We start from the raw sequence: 27000 nt of genomic DNA on the forward strand, positions 1-27000 counted from the left end.
GCTCAATAGTGGTCGTAGTAAGCAAGTCTCAGTTTCAACTGTGAAGAAAGAACTTCCAGTTGCAGGTTTGATCAGTCCATAACACCTTCTTCCAGTCTTCAGTAGTCCACTGGCAGTGTTTGATGGCCCAGGCAAGCCTCTTTTTTCTGAAGTCTCAGCAATGGCTTTCTTGCTGCAACTTGACCCATCAAACCTGGTCCATCTACTTATTATATAAATACATCTATGAACACAACAAAGACTCCGACACAAACTGCACATGAGTAAACAGGGACCTTACACATTGAACAGACTAGTTTTTCATTTAACTGACATCAGTCTTAGACAGGTAGGTTGATTAGTTGAACAGTTGATCTTATTTAGCCTACAAATATGTAATCAAATGCAATATTTTGTTGGACTAAATGCTGCAATAGCCAAGTGTCTTCTTCTCAAGACTTTTTTATTTGCCCTTTTATGGCTTATGTCATCAAAATGATAAATGACAGCTATTTAATTGTTACTTCACCTCACTGTAAATGAAGATCACTCCTCAATGATATTTCAACTGCAAATGTTCACTTGGACACAACTGATGAACTGATTAGATTTCTGTGGTCAAAGGTCAAAGTGAATATGACAAAACAACACAATCATGAAACTCATACCAATATGTAATGCAAAAATTAACTGATATACATGTATCTAAAATCTCTATCTGGTACAGCAACATAATTTTCTGCTAAAAAAAAAAAAAAAAAAAAGTCAATCATTCAACACCACACTTTGAAAGTAGAGTTAAGACACAGAATCATTTTCAGTTTTTCAGTGGTAATGATCCACTGTAATCAAACATGTCAGTGTTCATTTCCTTGAAAGTTTTCACTACTTGCATTAAACAAGTCTGGAAGGACATGGATCTAAAGTACAACTGCAGGACAGTGATTTTAGTTTTTTTTTAATGCAGCTGACACAGTTGTGTCAAATGTGTTATGAATTAATACATTTCAAAGTGTCCATAATTATTTGGAATCATGTATTTTGAATTCTTCTCAAGATAGTGAAGAAGCTGTTCAGTCATTAACGGTTTTGGTCTCATACACATTACATAACTGTTAAAAAATTCTAAAAATCTTCACTTCTATTAGTTGTTTTAGAAAAACATAAATGTCCTGTTCATAATAATTTCAAACACTGTGTACTTGGTAAAAAGCTAAAATGTAGCTTTAAAATTAATCTGCACATGTTGGTGATTAGTCAAAATCAAATCAAATGGCTGGATTTTTCCAGAAGGTCATGTTCAGCTTTTGTGATAAAAATAGCCGTTTCACACACACACATGGTGACTCTCCCACAGAGTCATGCACAGTCAGTCTGATGGTGGAAAATGATGGGAAAAGGCTCATCAGCGCAAACTCATCAGTAAACACAAGTGTCCTATTTGTTCCAAACAGGAAATGACACACACAAAAGAAACGTGCTGCCTCGGATTGCGATGTGGACGACAACATGCTGGGATTCATGGTTTTATGTCTGAGACACTGAATAAAACTGAAATGTAAACCACAGTCTCTTGTAACACAGTTTACACACATTATGAAGAGGTTTGGAAATATAAGAACAAATTATTTATTACATTTTATGTTATCATAGGAAAACAGTTATTCTACCAACTGTCAACATCCACTGGGAAATAATATTATTCAAATAAATTAAAGAAATTACTTAAATGACATGATTATCTTCTTCAGCGTATACGTCACATTTTGGGAACATTGGAACCCAAGGCTGTTAGCAGCTGCATGAGGAAAAATAATTATGTGACATTAAACAGATGACGTGTACTCGTCTATGGTTTCACTGGTTCTGGAGAGGATTTGTTTTTACATACGGATCCTGCGCTGCTCTTTCCAGAACTCAGCAATCCCTTGGGACAGCGCAAACTCTGCAAGGCCCCTGCACTCATGGGGGGTGAACCCCACCAGCGCTGTTCCCTTTGTGCCCACCCCCTGCCTCCCAGCCAGCTCTGCAACCCTTGCCGTGATGAGAGAAGCCGGAGCGTGACAGTATGGCTGACCACTGATGCTGAAAGACGGCCACGCTTCGCCTGCAGCCATGTTACTGGGTGGACTGCCTTTCACGCTTTCCACATTACATGCGATTTCAACAGTGCCATCGTGTGGTAAAGCCAGCACCTGCACCCCAGGGATACCCCCCAGGGTGGACTCCCTGATGGCCGTGGCTATGCTGCGGCCCAAGTTGATGTCCTGGGTGTCAATAGTGACGTTGCAGTTCATGACGTAAGGACTGGTCCCAACACCTGCACACAGCCATGAAAAAAGAAAGGAAAACCAAATACAGTTATTTTGAAAGAAAATGGTTGCCAATATAAGCATATTATCAAGATGCAATGATCACACAACCATAGGCTGTATATAAAGATGGATGTGTGTACAGATCAGCCAACCTCAAAACTCAAAGGACTGTATAAAGCAGGTTCCCAAAATGGGGTATGTGTACCCCCAGGGGGCTTGAAAGAAGTCCAGGGTGTACTTGAAATTTTTGGGGCAAAATACATTAAATAAGTTACCATGAAAATTCATGCTGAAATATACAATAATACACAATAGATACATTCATATAATTTCATTTCATTCATTTTCTGAACCCGCTTTATCCTCACTAGGGTCATGGGGGTGCTGGAGCCTATCCCAGCAACTTCATGGGCAAAAGCGGGGTACACCCCTCTTGCCAAACAATCACTTGCACATTCACACCTATGGGCAATTTAGATGAACCGATTCACCTATCAGTGCATGTCTTTGGATGGTGGGAGGAAGCCAGAGTACATGCAGAACATGCAAACTCCACACAGAAAGGTCCCACACCCATCGACTGGTGTTGGAATTGAACCCAGGACCTTCTTGCTGTGAGGCACAAGTCTTTTTATATTATTATTGTCTGTCATCTTGTTTAAGCTTTGGTAACATTTTAAGAACATTTCTATTTTATATTATTTGAGATGAGTTTATTTGAGTAATTAAGTAATAAGTTTTTGTTGATGAAAGGTTAATTTATTCATTAATTTTATTGTGGTGGTGGCATCTGGTGGTGCTGTTTCTGTGTATGTGTTTTTGTGTATGTGCTCATGTTATGACCCCTGCTGCACACCGAATTTCCTTTCCTAAGGATAAATAAAGTTGAAAGTTGAAGTAATGACCATTTATTTTTCTTATTAATAAAAGAGGGTACTTTTCAGTTTATATTTTGCACAAAATTTGCTTATACAGATTTGTTATTTTAAATTATTCAAGTTAAATATATGTTGTTTGTTACCTCTGCCAAGGAGGTTATGTTTTTGCCGGTGGTGGTTTGTCTGTCTGTCGGTCCGTGTGCAAGATAACTCAAAAAGTTATGGATGGATTTGGATGAAAATTTTAGGAAATGTTGATACTGGCACAAGGAACAAATGATTAAATTTTGGTGGTGATCAGGGGGGCACTGATCTGCCTTGGTGGGCGGAGGTCTGCGTTCTCCTAGTTTACAAAGTTTTGAAAATAAAAACAGACACCTTTGGTACAGGAACAAATTTAGCCTAATTTTTTCAATCAACATTGCTGAACTGAGAGTTGGGGGTACTTGGCTAAAAATGTATATCCTCTGGAGACCCAGGAAAGTAAACGGCTTGACTTTTTTACATTAAATATCTGTCTTGATTGGAAAAAGCATAATGTATTTTGTATTTGAATTTTTTTATGGAAAATCCTTTGCAGTGGCCAGGATTTTTTTTTTTAAGTAAAGCTGTGAAACTCTTGTCCCCTACAGAAAACAAAAATGCATTGCTGTGTCTCAGGAGGATATTTCAGGGGATACTCCACTGTAAAAAGTTTGAGAACCACTGGTATAAAGTATTATTGACAGTTGTAATGACCAATCATGGTCCCAAATCCATCAGTCATCAAGAAACAGTCAAGTTGGAGCAAAGTATGGCATCACATTTTTATCAAAAGTCCAGAGAGCAAGGAAGCATTCTCATGAAACTGCCCACTGTGACACTGTATGTCTAACAATATGTGCAAATTCAACAACGAAAAGCTGTATGGGCAATTGTAAAGCAGAAATAAAATACCCAAGGAAGGCAAAGAACACATACTTGCACATGCACAATTAAGCTGCATGTGCAAAGAACCACTACCATGTGTTAGTGAGTCTGCTCTTCATGAGTGCAGAAGTACATGCCCCCTCACATGGGTGTCATTGCCAAGTGGAATTCTGCTCAATGGAGTAGATCTGACTTTCGACAGTTTAATTGGCAGAACCTAAAAAGAAGCACCAGCCCCTTCAACACAGTCACACCACATGACCTCTTGAATGCTGATTGTCAGCTGTCATCAAACACCAAAGAAGAAAAAGGACATGCCTCTGTCAGAGTACAGAAGCAAAGAGAATAAAAATAAAAAGGACAAGAATGACCTGATGCTTCTTGACAATAGCTATTTTGCCAAACACTGGTGTAACAATGTAAAGTATTATTGTGAAACCTTTTTTTTTTTTCATTTAAGATCCTTCTCATAAGCAGTAATTAAGTTACCCACTTGAGAAACGTAATATAAAATGTTACAGGTTTCACTTCTTATCTTGTTTGCTGTTGTATGAATACAGTTACTACATCCATGGGTGACACAACAGATATCTGACTGGAGATGCAAATTACATGTTACCTTTCACCTTGGGGTCTTCAAAGGGAGAAGCAGCTCAATTTGGTTCGAAGTATACAGCTATTTTCTGAAAATCGTTGATTCCATAACAATCAGACAACCTCTGTGATGATCTTATCAATCAATCAGATACTTACAACACCACCTGATAAAATCTCATATTGACTAAATCATTATTCTACAAGTCAAGTGACATTTTGTGTTGTGATTTGTGTTGTAACAGGTGAGGCCTATGTCCAGCAGTTCTAGTCAGCTCTGTAACTGAACCATGAACCAAACACACTTGGATTTTGTATTTCTTTTCTTCTTTATACCATCAAAACCAAAGATAAAAACAAGAAACCTCAACAAACATGTCATTCTCTACCATCAAAGCAATGAAATCCAATCTGCTGAACCCCAGACTAATTCATTCACCTCCATCTGATGTCTCTGGTCATAAACCTGTAAGCACTTAAATGTCATTTTGCACCTTCTCATACTGAACATTACACTTTATTTTGCACCTTACAGTTTTATTTTTTGGAATATTACAGTTATTATCCAGTTTTTTTACCCAGATCTTTTTTATACTTCTAATTATGTACAGTGTTTGCTCTTGTGTTCTGTTTTTTACTCTTGTTACTCATGTATTCTATTTTTATTGTGTATCATGCTGCTGCTGCACTGTAATTTCCCAGTTTGGGAAAAATAAAGTCTGTCCGTCCACTGAAGCACTGCTGTCATTAGTTAATATATGCCTGTAGGCCATGTAAACATCAGTTACAACAAAACCCTTTAGTAGTCTTCTGCATTTCTTCTTGATCCCGTTTTCAGGATTTAGAGCCTGTGGTTGTTTCCATTTGGATGAAACCACAACAACAGAATGGACAGTGAACACAGTTGTGTATCTGTATTCAATTACTGTGCGTACTTACCCACAACTAAACAGGGTAAACATGTAAAAACAGGTAAACATTTTAATCAAGGTTCAGGCTGAAGTTAATGTTAAAAAAGCCAGACATTTCTTCAAGGTGGATTGTTCCTGACCTTGAATCAGGCTGCACTGGCAAAAAAGTACTCTGGTCTTCCTCTCAGACTGAAACATTTATTAGATGACATCACTGTCTAAGTCTGACTGCTCTGGCTCACCTGTGAGACCGAACTGCTTCTGTGGTGGAGGTCCAACGTCAGGTCTGATTACTTGCAGGTCTGTGGTCTTCTTGAACCAGCCCATCTCTTTCCTCCTCTGGGCCAGTCCCCGCTGAAGGGGGGAGTCCGCCCATCCAAACAGGAAGGCACTGGTTCCCCGGACCCTCTGTGTCAGTCCTTCAGCCACAGCTGAACCCATTCAATGAGATAGATATATTAGTTTACCCGCAAATGGAACACATGTCATCAGATTCACAGGAGAACAATAAGAGCAAGACAGACAAAACACTCCTGAGGGGAAGTAAATCGAACAGGACAGATGTGGGCGTTGGGACCACTTAGTACACTGAGGCACGTACTGTATACACCGGTTGTTAGTGAGTCTGCCAATTACTATTCTGCAGCCTACACAAATTAGCATACTGAATGCACACTTGAGGCAACAAAGATCATATGCAGAGCAGATCATCAGCAAGACACATGGCTGGTAAACAGTGAAACTAATCAACAGGACAAAAATAAGATGCATGTTGACACTATAGAAGATGCATATGATATGGAAATGCAAACTGTGTTGAGAAGCCATGTCAAAGTTTGCATTTCATCACATTTTGAACCATATTCACTAGTGAATCCTAATAACTGGGTTAAACCAGCTGTACTTTTTGAGAACTGACGACAGAAGTAACTCAAGAGTGACCTATTTCACTCCATTTTCATCTCCACTGAGATAATGGGAGTGAGTAAAGACTCTTATGAACTTGGGTGTGAGCGAGAATTTCAATAACCCTTAAAAAAAGTTTAACTGTGTGATGTTAAAGGGAAAATCTGGAACTGTATTTTGTGGTTTTTGCAGCATGTCTACAGTACATGTTATACAAAGATGCATCAAGTATTGTAAAAGTGTTGCTAGAATACAATAATAAAACAATTTCTAGAAGAATGCAAAAATTAACTTAAAGGAGGTAGATTTCTGACTGACTTTTTCACCCAGAAAAGTGAAAAAACATCCATGTTGAATCCTGACTTATGAGATTATGTGAAGTTCATGTTGGAGTAAATTTAGAATTGGGAGCCAGTTTTTGTTAATGTTAGCTAACACCCATTTCTAACCTAAAAGTCATATTTGCCTACATCTATAATAATGGTCTGTACTGCCAGTGTATTCAGTAGCTTGGTTTCTATAAAATGTCAAGCAAATATGAAGCAATATTTTGAAAAGACACAAAAACATAAATGCAAATTACCATATTTTCTCAAATAGTGGCTGCAGTCTGTACATATTTCTCTTATTAGGAATGAGCACAAAAGAGGCAGCTCAGGTTGGATGTGTTGGAGACAAAATGAGTGAGGCCAGATTGAGATGGTATGGACATATGCAGAGGAGTGATAGTGAATATATCAGGCAGGAGGCCAAGAGGAAAACCACAGAGGAGATCTGTGGATGTGGTGAAGGAGGACATGGAAGTAGGGTCAGGGTCAGATGGAAGCAGATGACTCACTATGGAGACCTTTAAAGGGAGCAGACGATAGTAGTAGTAGGTCTACATATGTTTCTCTCACCTTCTGGAGGTACCAGGACTTTATTTTAAAGAGGCTTATATTAGAGTCCACCCTTTTTTTCTACTTTCCTCTGGTTAATAATTAGAAATGGCCAAGCTCTGTACAAAACTCCATGTTGATACATTCACGTTTGCAGAGTTAAAAGCACTGCACAAGCTTTTAAACAGATACAACCCTTCCCTAACAGCTACAAAATAAAATCTCTCTTAACCACTCTTTTATTGCATTGTTGTCCTCCTTTCATACTTGTAAGTTTTGCTGAAAAAGAGACACACCTGCAGTGACTAAAATTGGCCAAAAACACTTGAGTGAGTGATGGAGACCAACAAAGCCTTGACGTGTTGGGGCCGTCGCTCAGGAGGTACAGTGGATCATCCAATAACTGAACTGTTCGAATCCTGCTCTGTCCTAGTCATGTGCCATTGTGTCCTTGGGCAAGACACTTCACCCCGTGTCACTCACACTGGTTTATGAATGCTTATGAATGTTTGGTGGTGATCAGAGGGGCTGTTTGGTGCTAATTGTCAACCACGCTTTCATCAACCTGCCCCAGGGCAGCTGTGGCCAGAGTGAGAATGTGAAAGTGAATAATGGATCAATACTGTAAAGTGCTTTGGGTGCCTTGAAAAGCGCTACAGTAATCTAATCTTGGAGTGAATTGTTGTAAATGAAATGTGTAGCTGTACACATTGAAGCAGCACAGATGTTTATCAATTATGATCTATAACTAGTATTTTTTTGTAATTGAGAACTTGCTTTAATTTATCATTGTTGTTTTTTACTGTTGCCATGTTATTTGTTACATGGCGAACTCTGGCCTTTTATAAGAAACCCAGTTTGTAATTGACTCCTCGTCTTAATTGTGGGATGTGCATTTCCATGGCTCGGAGCAAATAATTACGCTGCCTTGTGTTGCCACAGGTGGGATCGTAGGCTATTCAACACGTGGCTCTAATAAACAGTGGAAGATGCAGAACGTTCAACAACAGTTTTCCAACTAAAATGGCTGAGATCTTTTGCATGATGGGACAAGGATAATACAGTCTCATCATCACTCCATGTGACCTGTTGTGCCAGACATGTTTTCACCCTTTATCAGAAGATCTAGGAAGATGCAGCAAACAGCTAAGGAGTCATCTGATCAATCATGTGAGCTAAATGTTTGCTACATTTATGGAAACAAACCTACTTCCTCTACTCTGATCCTTTACAGCTGTGACAGTGTGCAACTACTATTTGGCGAGAGATGGATTTAGCTCACCTTTACCCATAAAGACCCAGTGCTACTTTTGTGACTGTTCCCAAATGAATGTTTCTCTGTATTTCATCTTTCTTAAGTGATTTAGAACCATTTATTATAATATTATTCTGTGTATTTTGCATTTTTTCAGTGAAAATCATGTATTGTCCTATATTTAATGTACTGATCATGTAGATGTTCATAAAAGCTCAGAGTAAACTCAAAGGTCATTATATCTGAAACAGAGAAAACTGAAGAAAAGGTGACTTTTCAGCAAAGATATCATTGACTGAATGTAAAAACAACTGTCTCCATCTACTATTGATCAAACTTCATGGGTTTTACTGGTGAATCAATGTTGCAGAAGGTGACGGTGTTTCCACGTTCACTACGGAGCCTCTTAACATCCAAATGGGTCATATCTGATGACCATGAAAAGATGACAAACTACATTTTACACCAATTACTTACATGTATTTATAGTATTAATCAATCAGAAGTTATTAAACATTGTAGATCAGTAGATGGTTTTGGTCTTTATGGGTTAACAAATAACCAGCTCCCAGTACAAAATAGGCTAACACAAGCGTAAACTCATGAAAATGTCAGATATTTAACTTCTATATGAAAGAATATTTAAGTGTTTTAGCACCGTCTAAAAAAGAAATGGACAAAAAGCCTTAAATGCAGGCTAATACACAGCTTCAACATAGCACAAGCTGAAGTAGAGGGTACAATTGTCTTTGAGTACTCACACACTAACGTGCACAAGCATAACTTTACCTCGGGCCTCTTTGGCACAGTCCTCCACACCCACCTCCTCACCCAGGGGGTAGATGGGTATAAGGTCGACAGCACCCATACAAGGGTGAACGCCTGTGTGGTCACGCATGTCAATCAGCTCACAGGCTTTCTCACATGCGGACAGAACCACCTCTCCTGGAAAACGTCAAGCACAGTCAAAACATAGTCCTTATTGGCTAGGATGAACAGGTGACTTAAAAAAAATCTATTTACAGTTTTGCATTATTACCAATAACAAATTTGACATGATAAAGATGAAAGCTTTGGGCAAAATAAGCCTTGAAATGAGCATGTAGGACATACTGTACATCTGTAAACCTAAACAGCTTTGTCTGCATCACATTTGGGATAAGCATTCAAATAAGATAAACTTCACTGTGATCTTTTTCTGAAAAAAAAAAAAAAAAAAATGCCCTTCTTGCATATTTTTTGTGTTTAAATCCCTGACAAAGCTTATTAAAGGATTTTTTGCTCTCAAAGGATTGGTGAGCAGAAGACTGAGATAGTGCAGTAGCTGCTCCCTGCCGTAGCATCCACAGTAAAGACATGGCATTATCCTCCCCCAAGGAGGACGAGGGGGCATATATCAACATTTAATATTAGTGTTGGGGCTTCAGTAAAGACATTAAACTTAAATACTCACTGATAGAGTCGATACTGGCCACGATAGTGATGACAGAGCGGTTATAGTCATGGTCATTGAAGATGTTCAGGACTGTTGTTCCTTCTTTTCTAACACCTGATATAGGAGAATAATAAAAATAAAACATAAAAGAACAGAGAATAAGACTAGAATTACAATGGGGTTAAAACATCCCAGTGCAACTGTAACCTAAAGTTGACTCAAGTGAGGCAGATCCATGAAATAGATTAGATAGAATTAGTTTGTCAAATTTGTCAAGAAAAATGTCCATGTACAAGTCTGAAAAAAAAAAAAAAAAAAAAATAATGGCTGAATAAAAGCTGAATACAGGGTGGCCTGCATCAGCAGATGCACCTAAACATGAGGAACACAGTCAAAGTATATGAGTAGAGTGAGTGGTGAACTTTTGTGACTAATTCAACAAAATTTGTTATAGATAAAGGTTAATAAAACCCAGTAGGACATAAATATAGTATAGACTGCTAACAGACAGAATACAGTTACTTTACTATCTTTGTCACAAACTGTGACTTTTTTTTTTTTTTACATATAAAATTATCTTTTAAATTGCTAAACATCATGTGTAAAAAGTGACAAAATTCAAATGAGATCAAAAATATAATTGGTCTCTTGCTACAGACTGCCAAGTTAGTTTTTGTGTTAGGGTTAGGGATTCTACCACTTCCTTGTGGTTCACAGATTAATTTTCCTTGTATCTCTCATTTCCTTGTATCTTCAATTAAAATTTCACTGCCAACAGTAGTCTGTACATCTGGTTTTACTGTCAAAATAACTGGAATAATATTAACAATCCCAACAGGAACAATACGGTTTGACCATGGTCGGTACATGGGTCCTTAAAAAAATGTGTGTTTTATCAGTGCAGTCGGAGTCCAGTACTGTGGAGGTATAGTGATTGTCAGAAAGTGCACAGAAATAATAATGTGCCACCGTAAGGAAAGAATGACAATCAGCTAGCGTACACTTGACATGAAATATCAGATGTTTCTCTAAGTCAAGGACGGATGCGTCAAGGATTTATTCACATATAGTTACTTGATCAGATTTTGCCAGAGGACTGAATCCCTTCTCTGGAGAATTTTCAAGGATTCCTCTAGTCTGTGGATCCTTGGTGATGTTTAAACTCTCACACTCCTTTGCATAAAGCCTTATAAAAATCCTGCTAAGTGAAAAAAAGCCAACCATGACTACAAATAAAACCTCAAAAAAAGAAGATTAAAGAGCTGTAAAGCCTCTCTAGTGCAATATGCAGTTAAATACATTTGGTCAGTTTTATACTGTAGGTTAATCAGGTTCATTCACATTAGTTCATCTTCAAAGGCAAATCAGTGTCCTGATAGAAAAATAAAAGCCACATCAGCACAGACAGCACAGAATACATTAAAACACAACAAAAGAGAGTAATTAAATTAAAGAATCTTTAGTAAGTGATTAAAACAACAGTAGCCTGAATGTACTTACAATAAGTTGTACAGTGAAATAAGAATTTAAAGTTAAATGACAGATACATGAAAAGAGAAATGTTTTTAGGTGGATATTTGGAGTGAAGTTAAACCACTGCTTCCCTTTTATTACTGCATAAAATATAAATACTACATTTACCAGTGTTCTAGTAAATACTACTGTTGTGTGTTATTGTTTACTGAGCCACTGATGTTGGGGGTGGGGCCTTTTTCACTCCAACCAGATCATTCTATTCATGAGTGTATTGATCAGTAAGAAGTAAACGACTACTGGGGAAGAATCCTCGACTATGAGAAACATTCAGAGTCATAACTAAAATCATCAATTTGCTTTCAGAATAAGATGACCAGATTCATGAGAATACAGACGTATTGCTAGGAAAATGTGGTATTTTAGCAATGGAGAACCACACATCTTGGTTTTGTGGATTATATGCTTTGCTACATTAAGAGTCTAGTCTAGACCAGATCTCAATGTAAAGTGTCATGAGATAACTTTTGTTATAATTTGGTGATACATAAATACAATTTGATTTGATTTAGATGTGATAATACCCACCATATAACCAATAGAACATAATGGATCTTTATTGTCACTGTTACAGAACAAATGAAAATCCATTTAGCAGCACTGTTCTGTTTAGCACAGTGGTTTCCAACCTTTTTTGGCTCGTGACCCCATTTTAACATCACACATTTCTAGTGACCCCAGATATTCAACATAGAGCCTTTTTTTTTTTTTTTTTTGCTAAAATTCATGTGTTTTTGATCATGTAATAGTTTGCTACACTATGTTGCAAATAAACGTTAATTTTAGATGACATTTAGGCTATATAATGTATATTATTATGGATGGAGGCAGAAAAGCCAGGTGTAGATTACTGCACAAAGTAAGAATTTTATCTTCTTTGGTCAGGATATGTACAGTCAGTCGAACTTGTATTTACAAGGCTGCAAATTAAGACTGAACAAACAATAACTCAAACTATGAATTATGAAAGAGCTGCAGTATCTTAAATCAGCCACAATGAACATTTGAAAGATAAACAGTATTGGATTGTGATTGTCTCTCTCAACTCACCATATATTTTTTAAAATTAGTAATTTTTTTTTTTTTTAGCAATTACTTGAAATTTCAGGTGACCCCATTTGAATTCCAGGCGACCCTACATGGGGTCCCAATCCCGAGGTTGAAAAACCCTGGTTTAGCAGCAAACACTAAATGTGCTACAAGACTGCATTAAAATATCACACAAAATACTCAAAAATATTGGCAATGTACAAAACTACAAGAAAAAATATTAAATGTATATTTATACTACTAAAATATACAAAAAGCTAACTCAGAAGAAATATATACAACATATAAGGCTGTATACAGGCAGTATAGGATATGCACAAGGTGAAATTAAAAAACACAAGGTGCATGGGTGTGATTATTGCACTGAAGTAGGGTGTGATATGATGAATCAGTTATGTAAAAATAGCCTAATTCTCACATGTAGCCCTGCCACACTTACCTTGAGAGTCGTATAAAGCTGCCTTGGCCACAGTCTCCACCAGCTCTTTTCTGCGCGCCTCAGAAATGTTAAGGAGGCAGGCAACCACACGTCTACCCAAAGAAGAGGAGGACATGTTTCTGCAACTGTATTTAAGAAACCAATGTGGGTCATTTCATACCAACTGACATAGAAGGTCCTGGTTCATATCATAGATTGCAAAAATGTAAATGTCAGTATTAAACAGAAATATAGGTACATAAAAACAGAAACAAACTTGAGGTCAAATAATAACAATAATTTCTGTCTAGAAATACAAAATGATGAAGAGGTCAGGTATCGTAAATATTCCACTGTGTAAGATTCACGAGGATCTAATTATTACAGAATATTCCCAATTATGTGTCATTTGTGTGAAATCACCTGAAAATAAAAATCTTGTTTATCTCACCAATAAGTATTTACGTCATTACAGACTGTGAAAGTTCAGTACAAACGTCAAACCAGTCCAGGGAAAAATGAGCAATTCGTGAAGCTTTGAGAGTATGCATATTAATGACAGTGATTGGAGTAGAGCTTAAGGGCCCAGGAGGAAGTTTTTTTTTTTTTTTTTTTTTTTTTTTTAAATCTAATCAAACAAATTAACTGAGAACAGCTGAGAATTCTTGTGGAGTTGACACAGAATGAACAGAGTGGTGTGGGCTGTTTTGTTTTTCCTGATGTACTTCAACATCCAATGGATCAGGTTTAGGAGGATCCAACTGCAGAAATGGAATATTCAAACTTATCTTTTCGTCAGTCTATAATCAGATAAAAATGGAGTTGTTGTGCTTTAGAATGGGCCATTTGTAGTGAGAGGGAGGAGGTCACCTTTCATGGAGTCCACCATGTTGCACAAGCAGGTTCTACAGCAGCACAGAACAGACCTCCTCCTTTTTTCCTTTTTATAGTGAGTGGCATCCAGCAATAAGGTGCATTACCATCAACAAATACAGTATGTATAAGCACTGACATAACAAGGGACTGCCATGTTCACAAAGCAGAGCAGAGTGGTACAACCTGCCACTTCACTCAATGCCTCTATAAAACACACACACTGTACTTTTAAAGCTTTACACTGTTCAAGGATCATCATTGTTAACGCAGACAGATGAAGCAGTAAAAATCTTGCTAATCTTTTCAAAGTAGCACCTTTCAGTAGGTGGAATATAATCAGCAGCAAGTGAACATTTACGTCCTTTGGCTCTGATGTATTTGAAGCACCGAAATGAACAAGCCTAAGGATCTGAATGAATATCACAAGGGTGAAACTGAATTGCCCAATTACAATTGCATCTCCAAAACTGCAGGTCTATCAGTGGTCATGATGTTATGGGTCATGGATGGAAACATTTTATCCATACTCGTGAGGAGGTACTGAATACACACAATTGGCATAAATTTAACTACAGCTGCACAAATAATGACACAACATGCATTCACTGTGGTATCATTTCAATAAGCTTAGGCAATGCCACTTTTTTTTTTTTTTTTTTACATTATTTCCATAATTTTAGTGACACATAACGTTGTGAACCTAGACCTGACAAACTGAAGAAACCCCAGAACATGCTGGTGTTCCCCAACAGGCTTCTACTGTAGGCACTAGGCATGATGGGTAATCACTTCATCCATCTCTCTTCTCACCCTGGTGTGCAGGTCTAACTCTGCAACAGGGTCAGTCTAGACTCAACAGACCGCATGACCTTTTTCCATTGAAAGCAAGTCCAATCTTTATGCTCTTTATCATATGTTGCGGCTCAAACATATTAATCATTCAAATTATTTTCCATTGAAAGGATTTTCTGTGTTAAATCCACGTGAGGAGTTTTGCCTGAGCTGTAGATATGATGTATAAAATGAACATTATGCAAATGCACAAAAAAACATAACCCCTCATGTCTGTTTGAAATAACTTAACATTCATTGTTCTTCCTTTAAACGGCAGTAAGTACCATTCTTAAGACATCAACAAAATTTCCACTGCCTGTCCTTTATTTAACAGAATGGTTTACTCGGAGTGTAAACAGTTTAATAATTAAAGCCTCGTAACCCTTTTAACAGAGACCTGATCACATCTCATTGCTGACTATAAAAGGTTGCAAAACATGGTCAAAGTACAACTGTTCAACCTGAGGAGCTAAAGTTACACGAAATGGCATGCAAAACAAGAGATGCATCATACAACATACTTGCGTTAACTTAAACTGACTTTCACCAGCTATATATGCAGTCTTTCCTCCGGCCTTCCACGCAAGGAAAATGCACACCACTTTTTATGTTAGTGTGAATGCACTGACACAAACTACTTCTACTACACGTCCACATTCCACTCGAAGTTCACAAGCTGGCTTTAGCATGTGGAGCTCAAGAGAAGTGACATCCAGGGCAAGACGGATCAGCCTGCTCTGCAAAACAAGCGCAAGAGATGGAGTGTGACAACCAAACGGTGCAAAAATAACAATAGCAGTGATATAAACTGTATGAATTTATCACACATTAATGAATAGGCTAAATTGCCCATTGAACTTGTCTGAGATAATTTTATTGATCTGTTGATCACATTTTTAGGTTTATTTAGTTTGTTTCACTGTATTATACTGTGCTTATGAAAAATTAATACACATTTTTGTTTTTATGTTGTACTTATTTGTCTGTACAGTGTGTTACAGTTGTCTAACCTTAACTCGCACCTGTGAAATAATGGTTTGCTTTTGATTTAATCCACAGACGGCCATACGTGACGTTACGCGGCAATGACCAACCCGGAAGTACACACCGACTGATCTCTCCATTTTCTCATCTACTCTCTGACGTGAAACCATAAATAGCATGCGCAGTTGGTTTACTGCTGGCAGTAAAACGTGACGAACAGCGCCCCTATGTGGACAACAAGACGAATTAAACTCCTACCTGTCAAAATAAAAAATAAGTGATAATTTAGCTTCCTTATAAAACTGAAAATACGAAGTGGCCGTTCGAATGCGTTGTAAAGTAATATGGTAGCGTTTTAGGCTGAATGGAGGTCTCGGTTTGACGTTAGCCGCTAATAATGCACTGCGTGTGCAGGTAGGAGTCAGCTAGCTAAACATTAGCATGCTAAGTGACAGCAGGACTACGAAGGAACTGCGCTGAGACAGAAAACACCAGATCATTTCCTTTGTTAAAGTCAATGATAGGCGCCCGTGTGGTTGCGGTTGGCATCACTCTCCTCTCTTTGACCAAAGCGATGACCTCCTTGGCAGGAATGACATCCACCGAACCTCCGGCTTTGTACGCATCAGCCAGCCGAGATGCGCGCACTAGCAGCACTCAGCGGACGCTGCAGAGGCTCGTGGCGGTGCCCGGGTCCGAGCCGAGCCGAGTCAACGACCTGCTGCTCCTGCGGCCTGATGCGGAGGAGGGCCGGGACGCCTCAGAACCGTGGGACGGGAACAGGCATGTCGTGTTTTTCCACGGGGACATTCAGGTGAGTGAGATGGAGAATGGGAAGGCAGATGAAGCTATGATTTATGCCACAGGATACTGATGGAAACTAAACGAATGATTGGGGTTGATAATCCGAAACGAATGTTGATTTTTATCACATATCAAAGAAATAGACATGAAGCTGACACGAGGAGTGTAAAAAAGTCAGTTAAAAAGTAAAACTGACTCATTGTATCTACATTTATTTATTAGTATCTATTACACATTTAGGTATTGATTTTTTTATGTATTACTTTTACTACAATGGACTAATTTATTACTACTTTGATCTCATATTGATATATATTGACAGTTATCCATGCAGTCATTAGGAGCACTGAAATATAATTAAAGGTATGAAACCTAATGGTAACTATTTTGGTCACCAATAATTTAGCAATTTTTCTTTCTTTCTTTCTTTTTTTTTTTTTTTTAATTTCAACTTATGAAAATGTGACAGTTTTCTCTAGACTTCCTTTCACTATGACACATAGTGTATTGTTAAAGGTTGATAATAATTCATAATACTCATAATAGTGAATAATAGTGATGAACAGGTGAAAAGAGTAGTCCATAATTTGCTTGTACCATCCCTGCCCTTCCTCTATAAAAATCTGATACTAAAAACTGGTGAAATGATTTATTTTTCACCTCTATACAAACTGATTAATCAACAAATTATGACTGAACTTCCAGCTAACTTTCTTAACTAACTTGAACTATCTTATGAGTGGTTGTTTTTCCAGAAAAGTCACAGAGTATTTCTACAGAGCATTTGATACTCTGAGGCAAATCAGTGTGATTTATATAAATAAAAGGAGCATGTAAAAGAAAATTTAACAAGAAATGCTTAAACAATAAAAGACTGAATTATTTATAATAATTTATATATATATATATATGTGTGTGTGTGTGTGTGTGTGTGTGTGTGTGTGTGTGTGTGTGTAGAAGGTAACCCTAAGAGAATAAAAAGTCTGTGATAATGCCAGTTAATATACCAAATAATTTCTCTAAACTGAATTTTGAGGACATTTTTAAGGATTTGGGAAACAATGATCCAGATTTTTCACCTTTCTCTGATATTTTTTTAGAGTAAATTCACAAAAGAGGATCCAGACCATAAGATAAAAAAATATCTATATATATTTTTTGAGAATAAAATAATGTTTAGAGAGAAAGAAAGTTGAGAATACTGTTGTAAGTCTACAAGTAAAAAGTCACATTTTTATGACAAAAGTCCATGAAAACAACAGTGCAGATTACCAACTGAGCTCTTAAGGACTGAATCTGTGAATATCTTTACAACTTTATCAAAGTCCAAAAGACTTTTATTTTATGTGAAACCTGTACTAAGGTAAAGTACAATTTAAGCAGCTGCAACTATTCTTTGTTTTAACAAATTGACAGACTCTTCCCCTTCTGAATGAAATTTTGCCCTCCTAGAATTAAGACTTTTTTCCTAAATATTCTGAGTTTCTTCTTGTAGTAAAATGTAGTATATGGTTTCTTCTCAACATGTCATGACTTTATTCTTGAAGTGTCCTGTTTTTTTTTTTTTTAATGTTCAGAGTGACCTTCATTTTCCTTTGTACAAATAACTAATTGATTCTTGGAGAAAATAATCCACAGATGAAGTGAACAAGACTGAGGTGTCATTAGTTTTAGTCCTACATTTAACACTTAGTTTTTCTTGCTTGTGAGGAAGCCAAATAAATCCCCTGTCTATGGAACATATGGGCAGGACCAGGTCTCAGTGTAGTAAAGGATGGTACTGAATTTTACTGGAGTAACTTCCGTCTTTAGATAAAGACAAAGGATAGAGAGTATGGATTATTCACACGAAATTCCCCCTGTTCTGTTTTGTAAAGCATGAAAAGTTTCTTTCATAAGTAAACCCTTATGTTAATGTAGGTATGCAGGACTGCAACTAACTGTAATTTACATTGTTAATTAATTTGTCATTGATTTTCTCATTTAGTTTATAAATGCTGGATTGTGGTGACTGGGTGATTCCTAAAGCCCAACATGATGTCCTCAAATGTCCTGTTCTGTCTGAAACCCAAAGATACTAAGTTTACTGTCACAGAAGAGGAAAAATAGGAATTGGTGACATTTCAGGGCCTGAAATAAGAGAATTTTGACCTTTTTTTTTAACTGAAATCATTTCACAAACTGATCATGTCTCTAAGTAGACGTTGGTTAATTTAGTATCTGACAACTAATCGACAAAGCTTTGCAGCTCTAATTGTATGTTTTCTAATTTCTAGTTTTTGTAATAAATAAAGTTTATTGTTCAGATCACTGAAGTCAGACACAGTTTGGAGAATATAGTTAACTGTTAAACTGAAATATTCTGCCTCCATTACATTGCCTATATTAAATATTTAGATTTCACACATTTAGAATCGATTGGGATTTGCTAAGAAGGTACAATATGTGGTTGAAAGAAATAACTTGGCATAATGTAGAATAACAGAAATTAAATGTGCAATGGTCTTATACACACAGTGATTTGTGCACAATTGGAAAAAGAAAACACTCCAGGGTTAAAGGTCAGTCTGGCTCATAGGGGCATTATTCTAAACTGTATGTCCATCATCTGTTTATCTACTGATTTATCTATTTTTATCACTGTTTTCTGTCATTTTATGGACAAAACAATTAAAGACGCTCAATTCTGTCAAAGACAACATGGAAATTCTCATATTTATGAATCTGTTACATGCAAACAAGGCTGTTTTTATTTTTAGTAAAAGTAGTTCATGGTGAAGTAATTTCCTTTAAAAGCTGATAATCATCTGACTGCAGCTCACAGAATCTGCATCCATTTAAAAAGAAATCCTTTACAATTTACAATAGCTGTTTACAGGCTTTCCTGTGTTCCTTTGTCCACACATCATGTTATAAAAGCAGTACTTCTGTTACACTTCAGTAAATGATCCATCTCATATATTTAGTGCTGATTTAAATGCTACTCGTATCAAAGCTTCAGCCTTTTAAGTCTGAAACCCCGTGGGACTCATGGATATGATCAATAGACCTGGAGTTCAGGAACCTGAGTGGATCACATGACTGTTGTGTTTAGCAGATGTGTAATAGTACAGGTGCCGTGTAAAAACAGCCTAACGCAGTGTATCATTGCTAAATGTGTGATCGCTGCAGCTGCCAGATTATGCAAAGCTGTCTCCCAGGCTGTTTGTTTCTTTTTTAAGAAGCTGAACAGGCCTTAATCAAGTGTTTACTTTAGTAGCAGTTTATTTATGTCCCTACGGTGTTCCAGAATACAGCCTCATAGAAATAAACATAACCATAATAAACAAACCACAAGGAAAACAAAGTGCTAAACAAAGTTACCTATCTATCTGTACAGAAAATAGTAGTAGGCATCTCTGTCACTGTGGGGTTTTAAACCATGGACTGGATAGTATAAGGTAGAAAACAAAACAGAAGTGAAAACAAAATTTACTAGAGTTCCATAAAGAATAAGGTATAGAAAACAAAACAAAAACAAAATCTACATGTAGTTTATATACAGCCTGGAGATACCATCCATCCATCCATCCATCCATCCATCCACTTTCTGAACCACTTTATCCTCAAGGGGGTCGTGGGGGTGGTGGAGTTTATCCCAGCTACCAATAGGTGAAGGCGGGGTCCACCCTGGATGTGTCACCGGTTCATCGCAGCACCTACAGATAACAAACAAAACCAATAACTGCAAAAGTTTTTTAAACACTAATGATCATATTTCACTGTTTACCACCTTATTTAAGTGATCTACAAAACCTTTAATTTCTCATCTTAACTACATCTACTTTCCTGTTTTTAAAAAAAATATCTACATGGGTTTTTTTTTTTTTTTTTTATCTTCGAACAACCTCTGAATACAGTCTGGAAGTAGATTATTTTATGCTTTATCTGTGCAGTTTTTGCATCAACACATTTATTTTGTGCATAATAAAGTGATCATTTTCCAGTTGTCATCTCTGTCTTCTGTTGCCTGAGGGTTGGATCAGTGTTGGTTCAGCAGATGGGCAGTAGGTGATGTGTGGAGCTATAAGTCAACAGGCTTATTCTCATTCAAAGTATGTCTGCTTTTAGATTTTATAGCAATAGTACAAGACATTTTTGTTTTATTTATTCAATTTCTAACATTATCTCTGATCAATTACCATGCCTGGAAATGTATTTTCAAACAGTCTTTCTGTCTCATGATTAATCATATTTCTGTTTTATTTCAGTGATAATAATAAAACCAAATATCAAACCACGTTTTCCATCCTTTCCACCTTTGTACAGAAATTGATCTGAAATGTGATGGTGTAATACAATGAGAGTAGATGAGGGGTTCAAAAAGTGCCTTCATATACTCCAAGTCGCTCTGCCCTTGCTCCATCTATTCATTGTATTCATCTGCAGCTCATTAGTCAACATTCCAGGCGGATGTTAATATTCCCACAGTGCCCTGCTGTTCCCCAGGACAAGTGTTTAAGTGCAAGATGCTGCGACCACAATGTTTCAAAGTAAATGGAATGAATGAGATGATGGTGTGAAGAGCAGAGCATGCTCATCACGGCTTATGTTTTAGGAAGACGTTTACACCCCCAGTGGAAGAAGGAATGATACCACCAGTCATTCCTCCCACAGCCATCAGACTTAAGAACAGTTCATAGTAACCCCCCCCATATCACACCGTGTGCATGTGCAAATACATTGTAAATATGTATATATTATTTAAAATTAAATCAAAATTAAAAAAAAAATTCTGTTTATTTTTAATGTTTCACAAGTATATATTTTCAATTTTTTGTCTTTCTAGCACTTTAGTTTTGTATTTGCTGCAGTCAGCTGAGAAATTTCCCCATACTGGGACCAATAGAGTTTATATGATCTTATCATAAACGCATGATCTCATATTATTACACAGCTTTGTTGAATTCTCAGTTCTGATTGGTCAGTGACAGCATCCAAAAAAAAAGCCCACAAAAAAACAGGACATAGGTGCTCTTTAATATTGAAATTTTATTTATATAGTACCAAATCATAAACAAAAGTTATCACGTGACACATTACTTATAGAGCTGATTGAAACCAGACTCTTAGTCACCAATTGAAATGTTACTCAAGTTAAAGTCTTTAAGTATCTAGTGTTTGCTGTACTTAAATATATCAAGTAATCTACAATTAAGTGTACTTAAGTAATGACAACAAAAGAACAAGTAAATGTTAATAACAACCAAAGGCAGTTAGAATTTGGAATATTATACAGTTTATCTAGGATTTCTACATCACACATTTCAATGACAAGGTTTCAGAAACCTCAACAAGAGTAGGCTACTGCTGGTATTAGAAATGTCAGAATTTTGAAGGGAAAAAAAAAAAAAGAAGAAAACTATGAAGCTTATGTGGCACCTCCAAACATGGAGCCTACATTACACTTCATAAACAAGGAATCCAAAGTCTAATCCACTGTCCTAATACCAACCTGTTTTTTGGCATAGCTTCATTCAACTCTCTCTCCCAACAACAGATTGTTTTGCACTTGTGCATTACGTGATTAGGCCCAATGCCAAATCAACTTCCTGACTTTGTTGCAGTCGCCAGTAATCTCAGCAGTGAAAACACCAAATTTCCATTAATTTATTTTTTTTGTAACAATCAACAATACTGTGCTTTAAAAATGTATCGGAGTAGAAGTATGCAATGGAGTTAGCAAATGTAATGAAGTAAAAGTGAAAGTAAACAGAGTAAAAAATACTCAGTAAAGTACAAATTCTCCTAAAACATACTTGAGTACAGTAGTGTTATTACTTTGTTACAGTACAACACTGGTCTAATTCCTTTGTGTTTGTTATGTGTTGCTGTTGCAGAACTTCCAGGAGGAGATGGCGGTGCAGCCTGAGGGGGCCCAGTGGCTGATCTGGAGTCTGGAGCAGGTGGCGCTCACCCTGGGCCGTCGTTTCCCAGACAGATACGTGTGGGTGGTCAGAGCCTCTCGCATGTATCTGCACAAATTCAGCTGCTACCACAACTTTGTGGAGAGCAACATGTTCGGAGCACCAGAGCACTTGCCATACTCAGTGGACTTTGGAGCATTTCACCACCTCAGGTTCTGAGCATCTACTTCAGACACAGACAAGGCAGCTGTGTTATGTTATGGTAGCACTTTAAAACTGCTTTGTCACACAGTTGAAAACAGGCCATTTTCCTCAGAGTTCATGAAAAGTTGACTTTTTAGAGCTAGATTGTAGTTCTTTGAGCTGGGACTGATAATAGCCACAGCTCTGACACTTTTGGTCCAGCAGTAGGCCAGCCTCCTCCTCTCCTGACACTAGGGCACATCACGTTGAACTAAATACGTCTAACATGTCTAAATACGTCCAACTAGGACCTGGTGATTGGGATAAAAATGTCAGAGCAACTCTGATCAAAGACGGTGCAAAAACTTTTCTCTCAATGAAGAGGCAGAGTCTACCCTGATGTTAGGAGTTGATCATGTGGTAATCAGCAGAGAATGGAGAGTGAAATCAAACCAAATGCACTGTTTATAGTTTACCTACTGTTTTACCTGATGGCTCCACTTATGTAAGACAGGTCGTAACAATTTCATAGATATAGTTTCTCAACTTTTTTGAGGATTTAACTGAATTTTTCTTTTACGGTAGAAAAACATTACATTAGTGATTTATCTGATTTATTAAAGATGCCTTGATATATTTGTTCATTATGAACCATTAACATTGAGGGAAATTCAAGGTGATTTTACCCTACTGTAGTTCATATTGTTCATTGTAGTTTTTATTTATTTTTCATGTTTGAGAAGGCTGCCAATACTTTTGTTTCAGTTTTTCTCTGCTACATTTAATTGTAGTTTTAAGTGTAATAACTCAGACTCTGTCTTTTGTCCATTTTCTCTTTAAGAAACTCCTCAGCCTCTTGTATGTCCTCTTCCCTACTCCTCACAAGTTTTCACTGTAGTCACTTTTTTAAATGTCAGCATACTTTTAAAGATTTTTCTACTTCTTGTGATATTGTGATATAACTCTTTGAATAAGGACTCTTTAGGAATTCAGCCCCAAACGGTTAAATGTGGAGTTAAACTCTTGTTTGTGTTTAGACCATGTCAGAAACGTAGAGGTAAAACTTTTAGAATAAATACAATATTTGCCCAAAATCACAAAAAGACATAAGAAAATTCAAGTAAATCCAATGATGTCTTGTTTTATGTGCTCATAGTGTCATCCCTGGTTGGAGGTATCCAGTCAATAACCTGTGTGTGTGTTTCAGGTCCCTGCTGGCCCACGCCATGGAACGAGCCCACCTCCCTCACCCCCTCCAGCCACATGGAGGAGCTGACGGCATCCCATCAGGCTTTTCTCTGACCTTGGTGGGTTTCAGTAAAGGCTGCGTGGTGCTGAACCAGATGGTGTACGAGCTAGCGGGGGCACGAGCGGACCCTCAGATGTCCCACTTTGTGAAATGCATCTCGGACATGTACTGGTTAGATGGTGGGCACCCGGGGGGCAGCGAGACCTGGGTGACGGACAAGCAGGTGCTGAAGGAACTTGCTTCCAGCGGCGTGTCTGTTCACGCCCATGTGACCCCGTATGAGGTCTGTGACCCCATGCGGGCCTGGGTCGGCCGTGAGCACGGACACTTCATCAAGACCCTAGAGGAGTTTGGGGCCTGTCCCAGCAACAAGTTGCACTTTGAGGATGAGCCTGCTTCTATCGAGAACCACTTCAGGGTCATCCAGGAGTTTTAAGTTTGGGTTATAGTGACACGACATACGGGTCAGACTTGGCGCTTAGATTATTTATTTAAAAATAGAGCCGTATGCATAGATAAGGGAGGGGCTTTGAGCACACACCAGACTCTACAGTTGGTTATTTATCAGAGGTGAAACATGGTGGATAAAGGATGACCACATCCTTAGTCTGTCTTTGGTTGTTTGGTCACCTCAAATGCTGCATAGCTATAGACTAGTTGTGATGAAAACATGGAGGATTCATGTCTCAGTTGGAAATCATCTTTTGAAGAAGCCAGGGTTTATAGCTACAAGTGATCTATTTTAGTTCTTGCTGATGAATATATATACATACGTTTGGCTGAAGCAGAGCAGCTTCTATTCTTTCTTCTCGGTAGTTCTGCCAGGTTCAACTGGACTCGTTTTTCTCTTTTGAAAACATTTTGTCTTTCATCCAGAAGACGTCTTCAATTCTAATTGCTGGTGGGGGAAAGTGGACTTGTAAACCTCAAGGGAGAGTGGTCTGTGGAGGTGGTTTTTCCATATGTTAATGACTTTAAGTGTTTGTTTTCAAAATCAAATCAGATTTTATTTATATAGTGCCAAATTATAACAAAAGTTATCTCATGACACTTTACATATAGAGCCGGTTGGAACCAGACTCTGAAGCCAGTTTACAGAAACCCAACAGAATCCTCCAGGAGCAAACACTTGTGACTGGTGACAGTGGAAGGAAAAACTTCCTTTGAACAGGCAGACCTAGAGCAGACCCTGACTCCTGCAGGATGGCTGTCTGCCTTGACCAGTTGGGGATAAAGAGAGAGGGTAAAGGAAGAGAGAGAGAGAGAAAGGGACTGGGGGAGAAGGGGGGAAGTAGGGGGAGACACATGGATGCAATTGATGCACAGATAACTGAACTAGAACTGTCAAAAGTAGATCAGCTGGTGTTAGTATAATTACCAATAACCAGAACAGAAGTCCATGACTGTTAATACTACTACATAACAAATAGTAATACATAAAAGAGTCCAGTTGAACCTAGAAGAACAATGACCTGGACAAAGGAGAACTTATTCAGACAGCTTATATTCTGCTTTTCCTTGCGCTTCTAATAAGCTACTTTTAAGACTTTTGAATGTCTGGATCTCAGAGCTGGACTGCAGCATCCGGTCTGAAATGATCCTCATAGACGCTGATGTGAAATAGGAGGAAAAAGATCCTGTAAGTCAATAATTATTTAGTGTGTCTTGTCATTATTTTGATTGCAGGATTTTTTTTCCTTAGTCATGGAAGTGGATCCTCAGTTGTATCCAAACCTGTGTCTATATCCAGTTCACGTCAGTCAGTGTCTACCATCAGGGCAGTGGATGTCTGATGGGTCCATTGTCATTCCTTCAGTTTGATCCCTGTGGCGGGTCTAACGCCCTCTTCTGACACCACACAGTTGCAATATGTGGTTTTAACTTAGTAGCATTTATATTTTTATCATAGTTTGCATAGCATACAGCTGCAGCTACTCCGGAAACAGAGCATTGTTAGAGTAAAGTGCATATTATTAAACTCAGTCTGGTTGTAGTACCAGGACTGTGTTGTGTGTTGCTGCTGTGTTGTAACAGCCCTCAGCTTTCCCTCCTAGTGTCTTATGATGTGTGAGATAGAGACGTGTTCTATACTGTTTATTCTGTTAGTCTGTGACAGCAGCAGTGTGAGCTGTAAAACTGTCATGTAAAGTGAAGCAGCTTGTCCACATCAGACTCATGAGCAGTGAGAGTTGTCATGTGGGTTCATCAGCTCTGTTGTATCATAGATAATCTGTGTCAAGCTAGCATCTAGCATGTAGCATCTTTGCACTTTGGTGATGGCTTTAACCCTTTCTGCTGAATGTAACTTCAAATCATTCCATTATGTTTACCATTTACATGTTTGATTTAGACACCAGACAGAGGCTGAGTTTGAATGATGCATTAAACACATAGACATACTTCTGTTTATTGAGACTTAGGTCTGACAAGAACAGTCCGATGTCACACAGAAGTGTAAATGTATCTGTTGCACAAAACGTGTTTACTTTGTGATGAATAATGAGTGAATTTGGGGTGAGACTGTTTTTCAAACTACTAAACATGTCTGACTTCCTGTCACTCAGATTAGTTCACTCTACCAGAAAATATCAGTTAGGGCTGGTTGAACCCTAAAGAATTTAACATAGGGTAAAATTTATATTAAAGTAAATTTTTTCATTTTCTTTTTCTGCCGACACCTACTCAAGATGAACATGATCCAAACTAGTTTTATTTATTACAACTGTTCACTGTATGTGTAAGCAACAGCAACACAACAACAATGCACAAACTGCTTTGTATATTTTTTAATATATATTTTAAGAGGTTTTAATGGGTCCTTAACACCTCAGGACAGTTTTTTTTTGGATGAGGCTACAGTCAAATGGTTTTATTAAGAGTCCCACACCTTCCTGTTGTGCCCCATGGGATCTTATTTTGGAGACAAAAAGTATTACAGTCAATGGCAAGAAACACATATGATGTTTATGAGTTTAAAAGATAGTTTTGTAAGTCAATACAGATGCACTTTATAGTAAAACCGATGAAAATACATTAATAAAGGATGACACACAAGCAGGAGACGTCATTGTAACAGAGTCTGTAGACGTCTCTGCAGCTTCAA

At 37.7% G+C, this 27000-nt stretch overlaps 2 protein-coding genes across 6 annotated transcripts; one reads left to right on the top strand and one right to left on the bottom strand.

Annotated features, from left to right (window-relative positions):
- Positions 1-918: 918 nt before the first annotated feature.
- On the bottom strand, positions 919-15908 carry ftcdnl1 (formiminotransferase cyclodeaminase N-terminal like 1). 5 transcript variants are annotated; one of them, XM_030124194.1, is made up of 7 exons: positions 15794-15908; positions 15293-15508; positions 13083-13207; positions 10079-10174; positions 9415-9570; positions 5829-6017; positions 919-2299 (listed from the first exon to the last, which is right to left on the bottom strand). In XM_030124194.1, exons 3-7 carry the CDS (start codon positions 13195-13197, stop codon positions 1863-1865), a joined length of 993 nt encoding a protein of 330 aa, XP_029980054.1. In that variant the 5' UTR covers positions 13198-13207; positions 15293-15508; positions 15794-15908; the 3' UTR covers positions 919-1862. The 5 variants fall into 5 exon arrangements, with proteins under 5 accessions (XP_029980054.1, XP_029980057.1, XP_029980055.1 ...); XM_030124197.1 differs by lacking the exon at positions 15794-15908 and having other exon boundaries at positions 13083-13201; positions 15445-15756; XM_030124195.1 differs by lacking the exon at positions 15794-15908 and having other exon boundaries at positions 15445-15756.
- A 329-nt stretch (positions 15909-16237) lies between these two features.
- Positions 16238-25010, top strand: c21h2orf69 (chromosome 21 C2orf69 homolog). The gene is made up of 3 exons (XM_030124192.1): positions 16238-16569; positions 22439-22677; positions 23856-25010. The coding sequence occupies exons 1-3, from the start codon at positions 16273-16275 to the stop codon at positions 24331-24333; spliced, it is 1014 nt and encodes a 337-aa protein (XP_029980052.1). The 5' UTR covers positions 16238-16272; the 3' UTR covers positions 24334-25010.
- Positions 25011-27000: the final 1990 nt, after the last annotated feature.

Source organism: Sphaeramia orbicularis, chromosome 21 (assembly GCF_902148855.1).
Source record: "Sphaeramia orbicularis chromosome 21, fSphaOr1.1, whole genome shotgun sequence".
NCBI classification, from domain to species: domain Eukaryota; kingdom Metazoa; phylum Chordata; class Actinopteri; order Kurtiformes; family Apogonidae; genus Sphaeramia; species Sphaeramia orbicularis.

Bases quoted from the DNA above. Each gene is read 5' to 3' on its own strand.
- ftcdnl1 (XM_030124194.1), bottom strand. From the start codon at position 13,197: ATGTCCTCCTCTTCTTTGGGTAGACGTGTGGTTGCCTGCCTCCTTAAC. The intron at 10,175-13,082 runs GTAAGTGTGGCA...CTCCTATATCAG, and splicing joins AGCTTTATACGACTCTCAAG to GTGTTAGAAAAGAAGGAACA. The intron at 9,571-10,078 runs GTGAGTATTTAA...GACGTTTTCCAG, and splicing joins GGCCAGTATCGACTCTATCA to GAGAGGTGGTTCTGTCCGCA.
- c21h2orf69 (XM_030124192.1), top strand. From the start codon at position 16,273: ATGATAGGCGCCCGTGTGGTTGCGGTTGGCATCACTCTCCTCTCTTTG. The intron at 16,570-22,438 runs GTGAGTGAGATG...TTGCTGTTGCAG, and splicing joins TTTTCCACGGGGACATTCAG to AACTTCCAGGAGGAGATGGC. The intron at 22,678-23,855 runs GTTCTGAGCATC...TGTGTGTTTCAG, and splicing joins GGAGCATTTCACCACCTCAG to GTCCCTGCTGGCCCACGCCA.